Source organism: Camellia sinensis, chromosome 4, assembly GCF_055761805.1.
Source record: "Camellia sinensis isolate YWXY chromosome 4, ASM5576180v1, whole genome shotgun sequence".
Classification (NCBI taxonomy): domain Eukaryota; kingdom Viridiplantae; phylum Streptophyta; class Magnoliopsida; order Ericales; family Theaceae; genus Camellia; species Camellia sinensis.
Window position 1 is genome coordinate 24,690,804 of NC_138964.1, and position 19,798 is coordinate 24,710,601.

A 19,798-nucleotide genomic window follows, 5' to 3' on the forward strand; every position below is an offset into this window, starting at 1 on the left:
GCCATATCTGCCAAAATCCCCATATTTTTCCGACTGAGTGCATTTGCAACTGTGTTGGCTTTACCAGGATGATAATGAATCTTTAGGTCATAATCTTTCAAAAGTTCCAACCACCGTCGTTGCCGCATATTTAATTCTTTCTGAGTAAAAAGATACTTGAGACTTTTGTGATCAGTGTATACCTCGCAGGTGCTACCATACAAATAATGTCTCCATATCTTTAAAGCAAAGACTACTGCTGCTAGCTCCAGATCATGAGTGGGATAATTCTTCTCATGGAGTTTCAGCTCTCTAGATGCATAGGCGATGACTCTTCCGTTTTGCATAAGTACGCAACCAAGCCCTTTGTGCGAAGCGTCACTGTAGATTACAAATCCTTCTGTACCGGATGGTAAGGCCAAAACTGGTGTTGTTGTCAACCTTGTCTTCAATTCCTGGAAAGCAGATTCTCGTTCCTCTGACCATTCGAATGCAACTCCCTTTCGTATTAGTTGTGTAAGTGGCACAGCAATTTTAGATAAATCTTGAACAAATCTCCTGTAATAACCAGCTAACCCCATAAAACTACGCACCTCAGTCACATTAGTGGGAGTTGGCCAATTCACGATTACCTCAATCTTTGTGTGGATCCACAGAAACTCCTTCCTTCGTAATGATATGCCCCAGATATGCCACTTCTAGTAGCCAGAATTCACATTTCTTCAGCTTTGCATACAATTTCTTTTCCCGGAGGGTTTGAAGGATCACCCGAAGATGATTCTCATGAGCATCTGCATTCTTCGAATAGATGAGAATATCGTCAATAAAGACCACGACAAAGTCATCCAAATAGGGCTTGAAAACGCGGTTCATCAAATCCATGAAAGCTGCTAGCGCGTTAGTAACTCCGAATGGCATAACCAAAAATTCATAATAACCGTACCGGGTTCGAAAAGCTGTCTTCTCAATATCATCAGCCTTGACCTTTAAATGATGGTACCCAGACCGTAGATCAATCTTGGAAAAGACTTGTGCCCCCTGCAGCTGGTCAAATAGGTCATCAATCCTTGGTAATGGATACTTATTCTTGATTGTGACTTTATTAAGTTCCCTATAGTCAATACAAAGCCGGAGTGTTCTATCCTTCTTCTTTACAAACAGAACCGGTGCACCCCACGGAGACACACTCGGACGAACGAACCCCTTGTCCAATAAATCTTGCAACTGCACTTTCAATTCCTTCATCTCAACTGGCGACATTCTATACGGAGTCTTTGATATGGGTTGAGTTCCCGGTGCTACTTCAATGGTAAACTCAATTTCACGGTCTATCAACTGCCCTGGTAATTCTTCAGGAAAGACGTCCGGAAATTCACACACAATTGGGATCATGTCAACCGTTCCATTCACTATTTGTCCCTCCAAAACACTGCATAAATACCCTTGACACCCCTTTTGAATTAATTTACATGCCTTTGCTGTCGAGATCAAATAAGGTGGAGAAATTACACCATGCCCCTGTAAGGTAGACTCTAATTGTCCCAGAGGGTGGAAACTGACTCGTTTAGTTAGACAATCTATAGTTGCACCGTATTCACCCAACCAATCCATTCTCAGAATAATATCAAAATAAGTCATGTCGAGAGGTAATAGATTGGCATACACCCGGACATCCCCAAGCTCGAGTTCGCAACCATAGTAGACAGAAGCACAAAGTACAGAATCTCCAATAGGTGAAGATACACATAACATAAAAGACAGTGTTTCTTCGGTTTTATCTAAGTTTTGTGCAAATAATTTTGACACAAAGGAATGAGTAGAGCCAGAGTCAAATAAGATAGAAGCAGAATGACCGTGAACCATAAATGTACCTGACACCACTGTTACTGCATTCTGCACATCTCCTGGAACCAATGCAAACACTCTGCCTTGTCTCGCTATGTCTTTATTGTTGTTAGGTTTGACCGGTGCCTTGGTGTTAGTAGTTGGTGTAGACCCTGCTGAACTAGTAGCAGCCCTGTTACCATTTCATTGATTCCTCTGAGGGCAATCCTTTATCAAATGACCCGTTTTTCCGCATTGATAACAGGCTCCAGACTTCCATTGGCATATCCCATGATGCCTCTTTCCACATTCCGAACAAACAGGAATTGTACCCTGATTAGGGGCAGAAGTATTCGAAGTCCCTGAGTTTTGTTTCTTGTTTGGTGGAGTAGCCGCTCCCTTTGACCATTGATTATTTTGCCTCTTTCCTTTCCATTCGGCAATCCGATTCTGAGCAGCAAGGTTTCCCTCCGCTATAACAGCCCTCTCCAGCACATCTACGTAGGTAGGCAACTTTAACATATTAACTCGATCCAAGATAGCACCCCGTAAACCCCCTTCAAATTTTCGTGCCTTCTTATAGTCCGTGTCCACCATATGCGGTGCAAACCGGGCTAACTCTGCAAATTGGGCCTCATATTCAGCAACAGTCTTGTTCCCTTGTCTGAGCGTTTCAAATTCAGTCACCTTTTTGTCCCACATGCTTTGGGGAAAATATTTATCATAAAACAGCCCCAAAAATCTGTCCCATGTTAACTCTGGATGGATTGTCCTCGTTAGCATCCACCACCTCCGTGCCTCATCCTCAAGAGTGAAGGCAGCTAGTTGTACCTTTTGAGCTTCGGTGCAGGGAAAGACTTCAAATAACTTCTCTATGCCTAACACCCAGGCCTCAGCTTTCATCGGTTCTATTCCTCCCCTGAAAGTTGACGGTTTCATCTTTTTAAACTCCTTAGTAAGAGTGATAGTTCGGTCTTCAGCGTGAAAATCTTACACTACAGGTGGGGGTACTGGTGGTGGTGGCGGTTGTTGGTGAGGCTGTTGCTGTTGTTGCCGTAAAGTCTCTGCCATTTCCATAAGCATCCTTTCCATCCTATCCAGTCGTGCTGAGGTGGCATCTTCCACATCTTCGGTTCTTGTTCTCACCATGATCTACACAACAATTAATTTAAATACTATTGACATAATGCTGCATGGTTAGTATTATCAGAGTACACTTAATGTTGCCATCGAACTTGTCTTACATTTTTAGGATGTCATGCATGAGGCCTAAATCCTTTCTAGACACCCTACAGCTCAATGGATCCGTGTGTGAGATAGCAACTCGTGCTCTGATACCACTGTCACAACCCAAAAACCCGCCCCTAAAGGTTTGGGCATGACCTAAGCAAAAACTGACATAAAAACTGATGTCCACACTGTACAGGGCCTTATCGGAAGCATAAAATATTAATATAACATAATTACAAGCATACTCCATTGAGCTACTCCTAATATGCCAGGATCTCATGCATTACATACACCATCAAAAGCGGATAAAGTTTAAACTATATCCTTGAATATCGCGTACAAACATATACATTTACAGTCCTAGCCCGATAATTGGGCATAACAAAAGGAATATGAGAGTTATGTACAACGTTCATAGGTGGCTCTCAAAAAGTAGACCCGTATCTTAGCAGCTTCCCAAAAATAAATGGCCTGGTGTAGTGCCTGGACATGTAAAGGTTGACAAAAGGGACAGCGTCGAAGTTAGGACTGACCCCCTGACTGGTAACCTACAGAAACAGACATAATGGAGAGTGAGTCGGGCTCAATGAGTAGTAATACATAATGAAAGACGTCCGACTTGAAGCTTAAATACATCAATACATAAAAAGATGCAGCATGCACATGATTTGTCTGATTCTGCGGTTAGCTCATGATGGCCCTAGGCCTATTCCCGTGACATAAGCATGTGGCTATAAGCCCTTGAAACATGATGGCACGAAGCCCTTGAACATATGGCACGAGGCCCTTGTATTACACTTGAAACTTGTGGCGCGAGGCCCTTGAAAATGCACTTGAAACTTGTGGCACATGGCCCTTGAAAATGCTCTTGAAACTTGTGACACTTGGCCCTTGAAAATGCACTTGAAACTTGTGAATGTTTTTCTTTACATGCTTTAACACCAACATATCTTAAACATGCCTTGAGACATTAACATAATTGCCTTACATGCCTTGAAACATTGACATGATTACATAACATTACATAGGTTCTACTACTCACAGTGTTGAGGTGGCGTGTTGCTTCCTTCTGGAATGAGCCCTGCACACAATTAATACATTAGTTTCTTAGTTTCCCTTTTTTTTATAAAGCATTTCCTGAGTCTTACACCTTGCATGCTTACAACCGCTTTAAAATCATCTGTAAAATATTCCAAAAATATCAAAGAAGCAAGCACTCAAAACTGAACAAACATTTAATTTTTCCTGAAAATGAGTCCCCCGCTCGAGCGCCACTTTGGCCGCTCGAGCGGACTGTAAAATACACAAAACTGCTGAGAGGTGGTTTTTCCCGCTCGAGCGGACCAAGCGGATTCTGCAAATTCTGAACCTCCATTCGAGTCCCAACCTGGTTTTCACTCCATTTTTACATGCAACCTAAGGTTAGGTTAATGCAATATTCCCACCTAACATCACTATAACATGGATTCTACCTTGAGTATAGTAAATTAACCAAGATTAGAAACTTCAACAAACCATCTCTCTCCCTAATTCCATTCTTGGATTCAAGTTCTTCATATCCTTGAAACATAACACATGATATGTGCATAATTCCATGAAGTGATGATAAAAAACCATAGATTGAAGTATACTTTCATACCACACCCAATCTAGATGCCTAAGCAACCAATTAAGAGAAACCCTCATTAATCAAGCATGAATTAGACATGAATCAAACATACACATCAATTACAAACTCTAAGTGGCCATAACAAGAAGGATTTGAGCTTACCTTGAATTCAATCCTACACCTCTAACACTTTTGCCAAGCTTTCTTGTTGAATCCCTTCTCCCCCGATTTCTCCTCTTTTTCCCTCAAAATAGTATTCTCGTTTGTTTTTTTTTCTTGATCAAGGCTCCTAAAGTCTTAGATATATGTATATATATAAGTAAGGCATATAAGACAAAAATAAATCGTTTAATCTTTCCAAAATTAAAATTTCGCGAACATGCTTAATATTACCTAAAAATTATGCTGATTACGGATATATAATCAACTTCAGCTAATTAAGCTGTTAAGGCTTCCAATTTCTAATTCAAACGTGTTAATGGTGACAGATAGTTTCCTTGTGAGACAGATAGACATTCAAAGACATGGATTTCACTTCCTTAATCATAATTTTTTTCACGAAACTACACAGTAAGCATTTAAAAGTACCAATCGAGGACTAAGAATATAACAGAAATCACGTGCGAGGGTCGGGTTATGACAGATGGTCACCATGCGTACTTCTGAGGCTCTGGCAGTTGTGGTGTTGCTTCTGCCTGTATTGTTGTTGCGGTTGAAGGTTCTTTTGGGTTATTCTCTGTCTTTGTCAATTAAGCCCTGCTTCAAGGCATCCTTGATCTGTACTCCCATCTCATGCAGATCTGAAAAGGTCGAGAAGGGGAGCACGATCATTTTCTGCATTAGTTTGGGTTGCAGGTTGCGCACAACCATCCATATTTGATACTTATCCGTCGGCCTTATGGTCATCACTGAGGCCTTGTGCCTCCAACGGGTTACGAATTCAGAGAAACTCTCCTTAGGCTCCTGCCTTGTTGTCTCGAGATCATGGGTTGTAATCTCGATTTGCGTGTTATAAGAGTACTGTGCAACGAAAGCCTCAGCCATCTCATCCCAATTCCTCTTAACATCGTCTTCCAATTTTGCGTACCAGATGGCCGCCACACCCGACAGGGTCCGGCCAAATAATGAAAGTTTCTGTAGTCTGGTGAGGCCCATCGGCCTTAATATGTCCGAAAACAAACGTAGATATACCATGGGATCCCCGGACCTGTCAAAGCGGTCGATTTGTGGCATCTTGAACTGATCTGCAGCGTCACAGCTGCGCCGGTGTACCTGTCCTTAATGTTTGGGAAGGACTTTACCTCTTGGGATTTCTTGAACTACTTCTCAAGCTTGCTCACCTTCAATGCTATGGGATCCACCTCGAACTCAAAGGGGGAATCCGATAGATTGATAGGAGTAGGTGCCTTGGATAGTTAGGGTAGAATCGGAGGCAGAGCCATCCCTGCCGGAATGTCCGTATCTGCCTGGACATTTGTCGTTTCCCTGGGTGCTGGAATTCCTGGTGGGAGAGGGGCCTGGTGTGAAGCAGATGCCCCATTTTGTTGCTGCAGCCTGGCGATTAACTCCGCTTGTTGAGCCATGACCTCAGCCTGTTGTTTGGCAAACTCATCTCGACGAGGCGTCCTACTGCATGAGTTTCATTCTTTCTTGGAGTTGACGCATCATTTGCTCCATGCTTGCTTGTACTGCTAGTATACGTTCCCTCTCTATGGGAGAAACATAACTCTGATCCCTACTATATACAGGTGGGGTAGACAAAGCCCTCTGAACTGACTGCTGAACTGATATCTTCTGCCTAACTGCCCTTTTCCTATTAACCGGGGGTAGAGACTGATACATTGGTTGTCCGTCCACTAAATCCTCATATCGATAGAGTCTGCGACCCCTAGTCCAAAGTGCTTGGGGAATATCTGCTTGGTCAAAAACAATTGTGCTAAACTACCTAAAAAAGATAAATAAAGCAATAATAGGGAAATACACTACCAGAAAACGGACAGCATAACAGCTTAAATAAACACAACACACAGTTGGGTATAACAACACGCAGTTGATAAGCTGAATACACTGTTCTCAAGCACCGATTAGTGTTCCCAAATTACTACCCCCAAATTTGAATCTGATACCCGCAGATAATTGATTCCCAAAATACCAATACTGGTGCCGTCAGGCCAGATACCCAAACTTGTAAACTGATACGTGCATTCCTGTAGAGACACACTCTAAAAGCACATAGCAAACAAGTGAGAGCCAAAACACCCATATGTTGGGGTAGGGTTTCCCTGTCCTAGTTTCGTCAAGAACTAGTGTTTCACTACGCACGCAGCAATTTCAAACAACCTATGATCGGGTAAGCAACCTGTCCTAGTTTGGAATGGTCACTATGGATTCTGAATATACACTAGGTCGAATGGTCAAAAAGGGTGCCCCGGTAAAAATTGGGGTTTGTGTTCCCATCATGCCAGAGCCTGTAACCGGTCAGCCTTATGGCACACTTCTCGAAGCGATCCTGCGACAAATCATTCAGGAATAGCAAACAGCAAACACTGTGACTTAGGTGCACCAATGCAAATGCAATGCAAAGAAACACATAAGTGTAGTCAGAACAAGATATCATCAGTTCGAGTCAAGTTCTCCAACTCCCCAGTAGAGTTGCCAGAAACTGTAGACATCCCTGAACGCCCCGGGAAAGGAAAAATCCCATTTTGTTCATTTGGAGCTTACTACAGTTCAGGACTCAATGTCACGGTCCTGTATGTAATCTCGCAGAGTGCAATTGTAGACACCCCATTTTTGACCGTCCTCAAGACTTGGACGTCATCGTTTGAACACTCGATGATTATCCATGTTCGTGTTTGTCTTGAGTTCTCGGAGGTCTCGATCGCGCGCCTTGCCTCAAGATCTCTTGACTTATTTGTTTTGAGCATGGTTGGACCAAGGACTTGTGGTCTTTGCACCTGAGGGCAGGAAATGGCTTGTTGGCTATCCCCACACCCCACCGGCCTTGGTATGTTGCCACCGGCCATGTTTTATTGCTACTGGGCAAAAGTGTTGGCCGGTCGGCAATGTTTTTAGTCGGCCGGCCCTTTGTGTTAGCTGATCGGCCTTTTCTGCTGGCCGAACCCTGTTCATCTGCTTTATGCAAATATTTAGTGCCAGGTGGCATAGACCCAACCCTCCATGCACGTGTATGGAGGATTTTCACCGTTTGTTTTAGCTTCTTGAGGATGCTTGAACCTTTTGAACCCTTGTTTTAAGTTTCTTGAGGAAGCTTGAACTTTTGAACCTTGAACCTCTTTAGCTTGAACCCTCCAACAAGCTCGAACCTCTTTAGCTTCTGCAAGAAGCTTGAACCCTCTTGTTTCTCTATAAGAGAAGGACTCCCTCTCCTTTAGAGAGGTTCCAAAATTTTGTTTAAGGCAAGAAGCGTATATCTCTCTTTCTCTCTATAATTTAGGCTTAGAAAGTGTTTGTCCTTGGCCTTTAGCACCATACCTCATAGCCATACACCTCCACCATTGACCTAAGGTTCTTGGAGGGTCTTGAGAGGTCTAAAGGAGCTGGTTTTTGGTCCACGAAGCTGCTGGTCTTGTTGAGCTTCAAGGGTAATCTCTTTTCCCTCTTTATTTCCCATTTTTTCACAAGCTTTTAGCCTATCTTGCATGCTGTTTTGAGCTTAGTGTATAACTAATAAAAGTTCTATTTTTGCATGCTTTTCAATTTTGTTTCAGATCACTTTTGTGTTTGGGGCTGTTTACCACCTCTTAGGCCATGTTTGGCCTCATTTTTGTGCTTTTTTTGTGAGCTTCGGGAGCACCTTGTATTGGCCTTCTCACCACCAAAATCTAGAGGGATTTCAGTGGTGGGGATGGTGTTTTGAGGTCCTAAGAAGGAGAGGGCCATCCCCTTTCCTTATTGTCTTCAATACTTGTCATATTTGCCTCATATGTGTGCACCTTTGTTAAGTTCATGTTGGCCATGTCTTAGCTGGTATTTGTGATTATTTTTCTGTCATATGCCACTATTTTTTCCTATCTTGGTCATTCCATGCATGGTTTATACACTTGTAGTGTAAATTTTGCAAACTAGCCTTGTATGCCTCATGTTTGAGCATGTGTTTCTAGCTTGTTTTTGGGCCATCTCAGTAGATTTTTGGTGTATTTTTAACATGCCTTAGATCTGTTTTTGCTTGGTTTGGTTGGCCCTTGGATGCCTCATACACTTGTAGTGTAAATCACACACACTAGCTTTATATGCTCCTTGAAGTAACATCTCATTTGGCCTATGTTGTGTCCATTTCAGCATGTTCTTGGGCTTATTTTATCATGTCATACCTTTGTTTAGGTTTGATTTGGTTAGCCCTTGCATGCTCCATACACTTGCCATGCAATCCCATGAAATAGCCTAACATGCGTCATGTTGTGACATGTCTTTTTAGCATGATTTTGGCTTGATTTCAAGAAGATTTTATCCATGTTTTGGTATGGTTGAGGTCTGATTTTGGTTGTCTTGGTCACCCATGACTTGTTTTGCATAGCTTTGGTTCAATCTTGCTTGTAAGCTTTGTGTATTGAGTCATTTAGTATGCATTACTTGGCCTATTTCAATGATTTGGCATCATTTGTAGTGTAATTTTTGTCCACGTTTTATGGTCATGCACATGAATTTATCACTCTTTAAATGCATTTGAGAGTTGTGCTTGTACGCCCTCATTTATGTACCATTACATGAGCTTCATCTTTGTGCATTCCGAGCCACCATCCCAACACATTTTGCCACTGATTTTGGCCTGCATCAGGTCTGTTTGGGGTTGGTTTCATCATTTGAGCATCGCTTTGCATGTCTATAGTGTATTACATTTCACTAGCTTCAGTGTTTGAGTCTTTAACAATGCATTACATGAGTGTTTGCATGCTTCGGAGTCATTTCGGGGCCATTTAGTATGCCATTTTAGAGCTGGAATGTATGCCATGTTTCATCCTTGCATTGCTCTTGGAGAGTTGCATTTTGTGCCTTAGGCTTGGAGCCCTTGCACTGTGCATGTTTGCATGAATCTTGGGCCTTGTTCTCATCTCATTTGGCCACTGATTTTGGCATGCTTGAGAGCTACCCATGTTAGTGTAAGTCCATCTCACCATGTTGTTGCATGCTTGTTTCATTTTCCATGTTGTTGCATGCTATACATGTCCACTTGTTTAGGTTGTATGCCTATTGCATATTGCATGTTAACATGCTCACGTTGCATTAGATTTGTTGCACACTTGAGTTATTTTCATGCTTGCTTGCTTGCCTAGGTTGCATTGCATTGTGTGTGCATCTCTTCCCTCTTGATCAATCATGATAGAGGTTGGGGCCCTTTTGTGTTTTGTGCATTGCATTCCATATTGAGTTGCACACTTGGCTTATTTGGGCATCACGCATTGAAATGCGTGATTGATGGTCCTAGGGTCGAAAACCATACTCCTTTGAGTCTTAAACATGACAAGGAGGGTGGTTGTGCAAACATTGCTTCGAAAATGCATTGTCATGCTCTGTATGCCCTCTGCTGCAGTAAAACAGGATTCCGCAGAAAAAGATGGCCGGTCGACCATATTCAGTGTCGGCCGGCTATGAATTGTTGGCTGAGAGCCTCACACATGGTCGATGACCAGTTTGCCATGGCCGGTAGCCTTGCCTTTTGGCCGGTGACCTTCCACAGTGCTCAGAAGGTGGTTCAGAAACATCCTGGAGACTTGTGCAGTTTTCAGAAGTGCAGAGCAGTGTAAACAGAGGCAGCATGAGTATGGTGATGGATTTCCGAGCGAAACCAAACATGCATGCATTCATCCCTCTTCCCGAGGCCTATTTACTGTTTTCTTAGCTTAATTAATTCATTTACTGAGTGAAGTGTTGTGTAATAATTAATTAGCTTGTTAGTTAGTTAATTTGTATTATTCTTTCGGTCCCTCAGAGAGAGGGCAAATTGTGTAATAAACGTGCGTGTGTGTGATGGATGTTTTCCAACACCACGTCCTTCTCCCTTTTATTTAACCATTTACAATGGTTAGTTTTAGGGCACGTTTCAATTAGCATACTTATGATAGCATGTTTGCACACATTCATTCGTATTGCATGCATTGGGCTTGGCGCATCATGCTAACTACATTGTATTTCAATTCCAATTTGAATACATGCATCAAGTTGCATTTCACATGCCATCTTAGAATAGCTGAGCCTATTTCTAGTTGCATTTTGCATGTGTTGCATTAGCCATCTTAACATAAACTAGGATCATGCATTTGATTACTAACTAGTTTCTGTTTTGGCTGGGAGTACTAGGTAAGCATTTACGCTTTAGCATCCTTGCATGTGTGTGAGTGTTGCCATGACAGCATGCTTACCGCGAGGCTATCTGCTTACGTGATATGACTGCCTGAATGCCTGTGTGTGAAGGTTGGGTTGCTTGAATTGGAATAATTCGTCGAAACCCGTGTTTTAGCCTACTTGCAGGTAGCAAATTTCAATCCACTTTCAAAACAAACGGATATGCGATGCATTGTTCCAACTTACGCGATATAGTCTATACTTGTATGCTGTGCGCCTCACATAGTAATTCTAGACTAATAATTGGAACAAAAACACATGTGTTTTCAAAAACAAGATATCATCGCTACTAGAGGCTGATCTTTGATCGGGCGAGCAGGGGTGCTCTCGAAGTGACCTTCCCCAATCGTACCCAAGTTCCCGAGCTGAGGCAACTTTGGTGATGACAGACACGTGGCCTTAGGCACGAGTCAAGGTTTCCTAAATTCCTCCAAAATAAAAATTTAGGTGGCGACTCTGTATCTAGCAAGGCAGTCCATGTTTGGCACTTCTTTCTAAAATCAGTTTTTGAAAATGACTTGCCAGATTTGGACTCTTTGGTGATTTATCGATCTTGCATTGCACTTTGCGAGATTAGATACAGGACCGTGACATTGAGTCCTAAACTATAGTAAGCGCAATTGAACAAAATAGGATTCCCTCCCGGTACAGTTTCTGGCGACTCCGCTGGGGATTTAGAGAACCTGACTCGAACTCATGATATCTTGTTTTGACTACAAATATGTGTTTTTTTGCACTACATTTGCATTGGTGCGCCTAAGTCACAGTGTTTACCGTCTGCTATTCCTGAACGGTTTGTCGGAGGCTCGCTTCGAAAGCTGTCCGGTTACGGGCTCTGCCACGATGGGAACACAAACCCCGATTTTTACCGGGGCACCCCGTTTGACCATTCGACCTAGTGCATATCGTAATCCATAGTGACTATTCCAAACTAAGACAGGTTGCTTATCCGATTGTAGGTTGTTTGAAACCGCTATGTGCGTAGTGAAACCCTAGCTGCTAACAAAATTGGACAAGGAAACCCCACCCCAGCATAGGGGTGTTTTGGCTCTTACTTGCTTGCTATGTGCTTTTAGAGTGTGTCTCTATAGGGAATGCATGCATCAGTTCGCAACTCTGAGTATCAGGCTCACGGACATCAGTATTTGGTGGAATCAGTTTTACCTGAGGGTATCGGTTTACAGGCAGAATTTTGGGCATAATTCAGCAAAGAGCACGGTCATTCAACTTTGCTCATATCTGTTTTGGTGAAATCAAGCTGAGGTGCTGTCTGTTTTCTCTCTTGCTAAGTAGTTTTGGAACCATAGCTCCAGAAGGGTCTGATATCCCTCAGGTACTCTGGACCTGTGTTGTCATGTGATCAGGAGATGAACCACTTGCTGTCGGTGCTCAGTTTACTCCAGATGTGATGGATGACACGCACTATTTTGAGCATTTGCGAATGCTGTGTATTCTACTTTCTGACTTGGGTATTGAGTCTGTCTTGTTTTATCGAGTCAGTCCTGTTGAGTCTGTCCCATTGTATAGAGTCAGTCTTTTTGTGCTGAGTCAGTTGGGTCTGCCTTGTTGTATCGAGTCAGTCCTGTTTTGTTAGAGTCGGGTGATTTCGGGGGTGTTACCTCGGACATCACTTGCTTGTTTTGTGTTTGTCTTTTGAGCCAGTTGTGCCAACAGATTTTGAATGGAACAATAGTGATTTTCACACTCTTGTGTTTGCTTCTGCCTTGTGCCAGTTATGCTAGAAGTTCTGAATGAGATGGCAGTATTTGACTAGAAACTGTGTCTTTTCTGTGCCTTGAAATCATTGCATTGACCTGAGTTTTTTCAAAACTTTTTTAACATTGTGATGAAAACAAAGAGGAAGGAATTCCTCGGGATTTGCAAAAAAAAAAAATTTGATCAATTGAGAGAAAGAGAGGCATGTTAAGCCCTTAATGAATGAAATCATGCTTGTTAACGTGAGTACTGAGAAGGATCCTGGCTTGATCCAGATTGGTTTCGCATTGTCTTCAGTGTGACCGACTACTCGTTTTCTTAAAAAAAAAAAAATGTTTTGCGGTGTCTTGCGAAGACCTGTGTGGAATCGCTCTTGAGATTGTGCAGCTTAGGATCGCTCTCAGCCTCGAGACTCGACCCCTTACTTTCAAACCTCGAACTCGGACTCAGAAAGTTCAATGGTCGACCATAATGTGAGGCCTGCGTGGCCAGATTTGAAGCAGCCCACGAACTAGAGGCAAGAAAAGATCAAGAAGATCAGATATCATTAAAAGAAGCTTGTGAAGCTAGATCAGGAACACCCCTCGAACTTGGGGCAAAAGATGTCAGATTGTGCTCGACGAGTCGAAGATGGATCATTCCGCAAATCAACGAAGATCGGCAAGAATGCCAAATCCTAGAAGGGAAAAAAGAAAAAAGTTTGTTGCTGAAGGATCACTGAGTTCCTATCCACAACACTACGGGCAAATTCAGTCCCCCATTAGATGGACTCCTGCATCGTCAGCGAACAATAGCCATTCACCTGGATTCAAATGACTTCAGGAACTCAAAATCATTTGACATGGACAAAGCTACACTTTTATCCTTGAGAGGCTTTCTGGGCCGAAAACTCGGAAGGACGACCCAGACAAAAGTTAGAGCAAGAAAAAGAACAAAAAGAACAAAAAAAAATGCAAAGAATGAAAAAAAAAGAAAAATGAAGAAAATGAAAGGAAAAGATGAAAAAGAAAAAAGAAGAAAGAAATGAAAAGAATTGAAAAGAAAAGAAGAACATAGCTCACAAGGTAAAAAACCCGGAAGGGCGGCCTTGGCAAAAGTTAGAGCGCAAAAGGAGAGGTTAATACCGGAGTGCACCTTACCGGAACTACGTAAGACTTGATTCCCATGTTTGGGATACGTAGGCAACTTCAGACTGAAGTCCAGCCACAAACACTTCCAAATTGATTATGTCCATATAATGGTTTTGATCATCTTTGCGTTATCTATATCCAAGAGTTTGGTTGTGTTCGTCACTCTGAGGACTGACTACAATGCACTGTGGTGCCATTCAAACAAGGGGCAACTTTTGGTTGCCATTCAATGCGCTGCGGTGCCATTCAAACAAGGGGCAACTTTCCGTTGCCATGCAATGTCCTTCAGACAAGGGGCAGTTTTCCTTCCGATCTGAGGTTGTGCATCTCAAGAGTAAGCTCTGTGCTCGTTGAGCAATGGCTGTTTGCCAAAATGGTTTTTGAGAACTTTTACTGAGGTTGGCTGATTCTATTGAAAATTATCCCATTTTTCCAAAACTGGACCATTTCTTGGATCCAAAAAAGGAAAATTTTCAGTGCTCATAGCCTAACTTGCATGATTTCAAATCAGAAAATTGAACAAGCAAGTTAATCTAACTCTCATTTTGGTCAAAATTGTTTTAGTAGAAAGCCAAAAACAAGAAATGGTCAAAATGATGAACTTGGGGCACAGTTGAGTCAGGTGTTCTGTCTTTTCTCCTTTATCAACGTACTTGCCAGAAAGGGCACTCTACGTGCCGGAAAGGGCACCCTATTCGCCAGAAAAGGGCACCACTGAAGCTGACCGCAAAAAGGCAAAAAACGCTCACATCCTCCAAGCAACGAGGTATCAAGCCAAGTATGAAGCACGAACTAGAATGGATCAAGATATTCCACTTCCTCACCTGGACAGAACTGATCACGTCCAAACTCCCCAGCAAAGCATCATCAACCGATGTCAGCTGCAAATTCGCTACACACCCTATCTTAGTGCAACCCCTCTGTGGAAGGAACTCACTAGCTGTGAGCGAAAGAAGGAGAATCTAGCAGCATGCTAGGGGCAAGAGCCCACAATTTCTTGTTTATCCACCACCACCCAGGGGAGGGATAAAAAATGAGAGATTGAAGAATAGAGAGATGTGCGCTGAGAGAAAAGTGAGGAAAGGGCTTTTGAGGGAAAAACCGAGCCTGGGGGTCGAGTGATGTGAGGATGACAAATGAGAAAGAGTGGGAATCAATACCCGGAGAAACTGGGTCCTTGCGTACTGAGAGGTCTCCTACTAGTGGAACATATCTAACTGTTGTGTGTGTGTGTGTTTGTTTGTTTCAATTCTTGTTTTGAGCCATTTTGAGTGTCAATAAATTTGTTTAGGTTGTTTTACCTTGTCTTTCCCTTTGTTGGGTCGTTTTGACTATGGTCAGTTGTAGGCTCAATACCTGGTTAAGAATTCATCTCTCAATTTCAAAAATAAATCGCTCTGTGCTCAGAGTGTTGTGCCATTCTTCACATATGTGCAAAACAAGATTCTTTCTTTCATGAACTACACGGTTCAACCCAGGTCATGTGAGAATAGTAAAATCAGGACCTATCTGAAGCTACATAGGTTCTGGACTGCAAAGTAAAAGAAAAGAGGGAAAATTTGAAGCATCTTAGTGTGTTTCAAATTTGGCAAATTCTGAGACTGCATTCCAGGTGCATCTTGTCTGGCCTTGCCTTTCTCAGGAGTATGAGTGTATGTCGACCCCAAGCTTAAGCTTGCTTCAAGTCAGAATGGTAATTAAAGCAGCCGCAAATGATACCCCTCACCAGTATGAACAGGGTGTACCCTTTTCGAGCTGAGTGTGTTGCAATGCCCCCTAAGAGATAAATCGGAGGCACTAGAGTACATGTTTGATGCCGCTCTTTTGCGTAGAATGTGCACTTTTGTATACACTTCTGTTGCATGTGTGCCGCGCATTGTTATGATTCATGCATAGAATATGCTTGTTTTCGTTTCTGCATAGAATATGCTTTCAATATTGCATAGAATATGCTTTCAATGTTGCATATAATATGCCTGTCTCTTGCATAGAATGTGCTTGCTTTCAATATTGCATAGAATATGCTCTTGTTTCATATTTAAAAAAAAAAATGCCCTTATACTTGCACATAAAATGCATTTCATCACACTTTTTGCATTTATTTCCATCTTGTGTTCGTTAACCTTTTACGCTGAGCAATGTTTAGGATCGTTGTCCCCCGGGACTTAACTTAGGATGCGTGGTACGCGCTCCAGAGTTGTTTTGTTTCTCTTTTCACGATTTCAGCGTGGTTAGAGTCTGTCTTTCCTCACACGATTTCAGTGTGTTTGGAATTTGCCTTTCTTCTTTTCACGAGTTCAGCATGGTTAGAGTTTGTCCTTCCTCACACAATTTCAGCGTGTTTGGAATTTGCCTTTCCTCTTCTCACGAGTTCAGCGTGGTTAGAGTCTGTCCTTCCTCACACGATTTCAGCGTGTTTGGAATTTGCCTTTCCTCTTCTCACGAGTTCAGCATGGTTAGAGTCTGTCCTTCCTCACACGATTTCAGCGTGTTTGGAATTTTCCTTTCCTCTTTTCACGAGTTCAGCGTGGTTAGAGTCTGTCCTTCCTCACACGATTTCAGCGTGTTTGGAATTTTTCTTTCCTCTTTTCACGAGTTCAGCGTGGTTAGAGTCTGTCCTTCCTCACACGATTTCAGCGTATTTGGAATTTGCCTTTCCTTTTCTCACGATTTCAGCATGGTTAAAGTCTGCCATTCCTCACACGATTTCAGCGTGTTTGGAAATTGTTTCCCTCTTCTCACGGTTTCAGCGTGATTGGAGTATCTCGGGATGCGTGAAACGTAATCTCGTACGATTTTTGATTCTTAGTCCAACCTGAGCGGTTGTTTTTGGAACCCTTATCACAATTTCAGCGTAGTTAGATTGTCCCATTCCTCACACGATTTTAGCATGTTTGGAATTTATCTCCGGTTGCGTGGGACGCGCTCCTGATTGGTTTTCTCTGTTCTTCCTCCTCTCATGATTCCAGCGTGGTCAGAGTGTGTTCCCCTTTTGCAGCTACTGCTCTATCTGCTACATCGCAGCTATTATCTGTTGCATCACATCTGTTATGTCTATTGCATTACACATAGAATATATCGCATGCATCCATTGCATCATATCTGTTTTATCACCTGGTCTAGGAGACCTTAAATCCTCTAAAGGTGCAATTCCTTTGGTGTTTGTCGTTCCCGAACGACTTCCGGTGGTCTGGTATAGCCACCTGCCTATGTTAGCGGTGAGTTCCTAGGAGACCAACTGAGACGGTGGAAACTAGAGCTCGAATGGCTCATACCTAGAACGCAAAGGTTTGGGATTTCTGAGACTAAAGTCTGGTTTAAATACGCTGGGGTATATCCTCGGCTTGAAATCTGTATGGCAGCCCCATAGATTGAGATAGCATGTGTATGCGCCTTAATTCTGGATACTGAACCAACCTAGTCAATCACCCTGTTGGAGAATTGGGAAAGTTGCGACCACGGTCAGGGAGAAAAGTAGTACCTGTGGTTCAACCGAGAAGAATGGGAAGGTCCCCAGCAGCATGAGGTAGGTCATTGCCAATTGCCCCTGTAAGTTACCTTCACTTTCTAACTACTACATCATCTAGTATGTCTATTGCATTGCATATAGAATATATTACATGCATTTACTGCATATCCATTGCATCACCTCCATCTATGGCTTGAGCCTTTCCATGTTGAGCTTGGTCTGGCTTGTACCCATACTTTTCACGTTGAAGCACGGTTATGAGATTTAGTGTACACGCCTATTCCACTAATGGGAGTGTGGTTTGAGGGTGACGCCACCATTTTCATGTTAGACGTGGTTTGTTTGTGTCGATGCCTTTCCTAGGCAGGATAAGGTTTGGCCGTGAGCCTTATCCACTCCATGCATTGCATATAGCATATATTGCACTGTAGTTTGCATGCATTTACTACACCTCCATTATATCGCTTGCGCCTTTCCATGTTGAGCTTGGTCTGGCATGTGCTCATACCTTTCACGTCAAAGCACGGTTATGAGATTTAGTGTACGCGCCTATTCCACTAATGAGATTTTGGTTTGAGGGTGATGGCACTATTTTCGTGTTAGACGTGATTTGTTTGTGTCCATGCCTTTCCTAGGCAAGATACAATTTGACTGTGAGCCTTATGCACTCCGGGCATTGCACGTAGCATATATTGCATTGTAGTTTGCATGCATTTACTGCATTTCCATTGTATCACTTGTGCCTTTCCATGTTGAGCGTGGTCTAGCATGTGCTCATACCTTTCGCGTCAAAGCACGGTTATAAGATTTACTGTACGCGCCTATTCCACTAACGGGATTGTGGTTTGAGGGTGACGGCACCATTTCCTTGTTAGACGTGGTTTGTTTGTGTCCATGCCTTTCCTAGGCAAGATATGATTTTGGCCGCGCCTTATTCAATTCATCCATTACATCCATTGCATTGTATTGTAGTTTGTTGCATCCAGCATTTAGGATCACGATCTTTCCTCAGCAGAGCATGCCTCACTTATATCATGCCACCCAATTACTTGTATTTTGTGTTCCGTCTACAAACACATAGTTCTGCATGTGTACACGCCTATTCCACTGATGGGATTTTGGTTTGAGGGTGTCGGCACCTTTTCTATGGTAGACGTAGTCTGATTTTGCATCTCCATCCCTTCATGATATTTGCGAGGTTTTTTGTACTGTTTTTGGTTTGATCATCTCAAATACACTACATATCATTCGCATTATTTATTACATTGTTTTGTAATATTGCATATCATTTTGCATCTTATATCCGCATTGTTATGCGTCACACTTAGGTTGCATTGTTTTGTACCATTTCCACATTGTTATGCGTGTCCTTAGGTTGTAGTGTTTTGCATCCCTCTACTCGTATTGTCCTGCAGTTTTAAATTGCATTGTTGTGCATATTTCTAACGATATTGTACCTGTTAAGTTTCTTTCTTTTACATGCACGATATTGTATGTACGGTTCATTTGAAACTGGCACGACCAGACGAACCGAACAGGTATTGTATTCTCCACGTCAAGCATAGCGAGAATTACATAATTCTCTTACATCCTTTCTGCATGAAATGTAGCTTGGTTTGAATTTGCTTGCTTAAAACTGTTACACGATTTGCTTCATTACAGCATTCTTTGCATGATCATAAGTTATGCTCGGCTTGGTGCATTGTCTTGCATTTTGCCCATGCCCTCGGGCGCATATCTTTATCTGTAGCTAGTATGCTTTGTCTAAGTCTTCGGCCTTGTCAAAAACGGGTCGTCTCTGGGCTTTGACATTCACTCCCGTCATTATTATGACTTTCGAGTTCTATCAAAGAGGGGCAACTGTAAACACCCCATTTTGACCATCCTCAAGACTTGGACGTCATCGTTTGAACACTCGATGATTATCCATGTTCGTGTTTGTCTTGAGTTCTCGGAGGTCTCGGTTGCGCGCCTTGCCTCAAGATCTCTCGACTTATTTGTTTTGTGCTTGGTTCGACCAAGGACTTGTGGTCTTTGCACCTGAGAACTGGAAATGGCTTGTTGGCTATCCGCACACCCCACCGCCCTTGGCATGTGTTTTATTGCTACCGGCCAAAAATGTTGGCCAGTCGGCAATGTTTTTAGTCGGCCACCCCTTTGTGTTGGTCGATCGGCCTTTTCTGATGGCCGGACCCTGTTTATCTGCTTTATGTAGATATTTAGTGCTAGGTGGCATAGACCCTGCCATCCATACACGTGTATGTAGGATTTGCACCCTTTGTTTTAGCTTCTTGAGGAAGCTTGAACCTTTTGAACCCTTGTTTTAAGCTTCTTGAGGAAGCTTGAACTGTTTGAACCTTTTTAGCTTCTCTAAGAAGCTTGAACCTCTTTAGCTTCTCCAAGAAGCTTGAACCCTCTTGTTTCTTTATAAGAGAGGGCCTCCCTCTCCTTTAGAGAGGTTCCAAAAATTTGTTTAAG

General features: G+C 42.6%; 1 protein-coding gene across 1 annotated transcript; it reads right to left on the reverse strand.

Annotated features, from left to right (window-relative positions):
• Nucleotides 1–2,007: 2,007 nt before the first annotated feature.
• Nucleotides 2,008–2,742, reverse strand: LOC145823645 (uncharacterized). The gene has a single exon (XM_082923134.1). It carries the CDS (start codon nt 2,740–2,742, stop codon nt 2,008–2,010), a length of 735 nt encoding a protein of 244 aa, XP_082779260.1.
• Between the last annotated feature and the right edge of the window lie 17,056 nt (nt 2,743–19,798).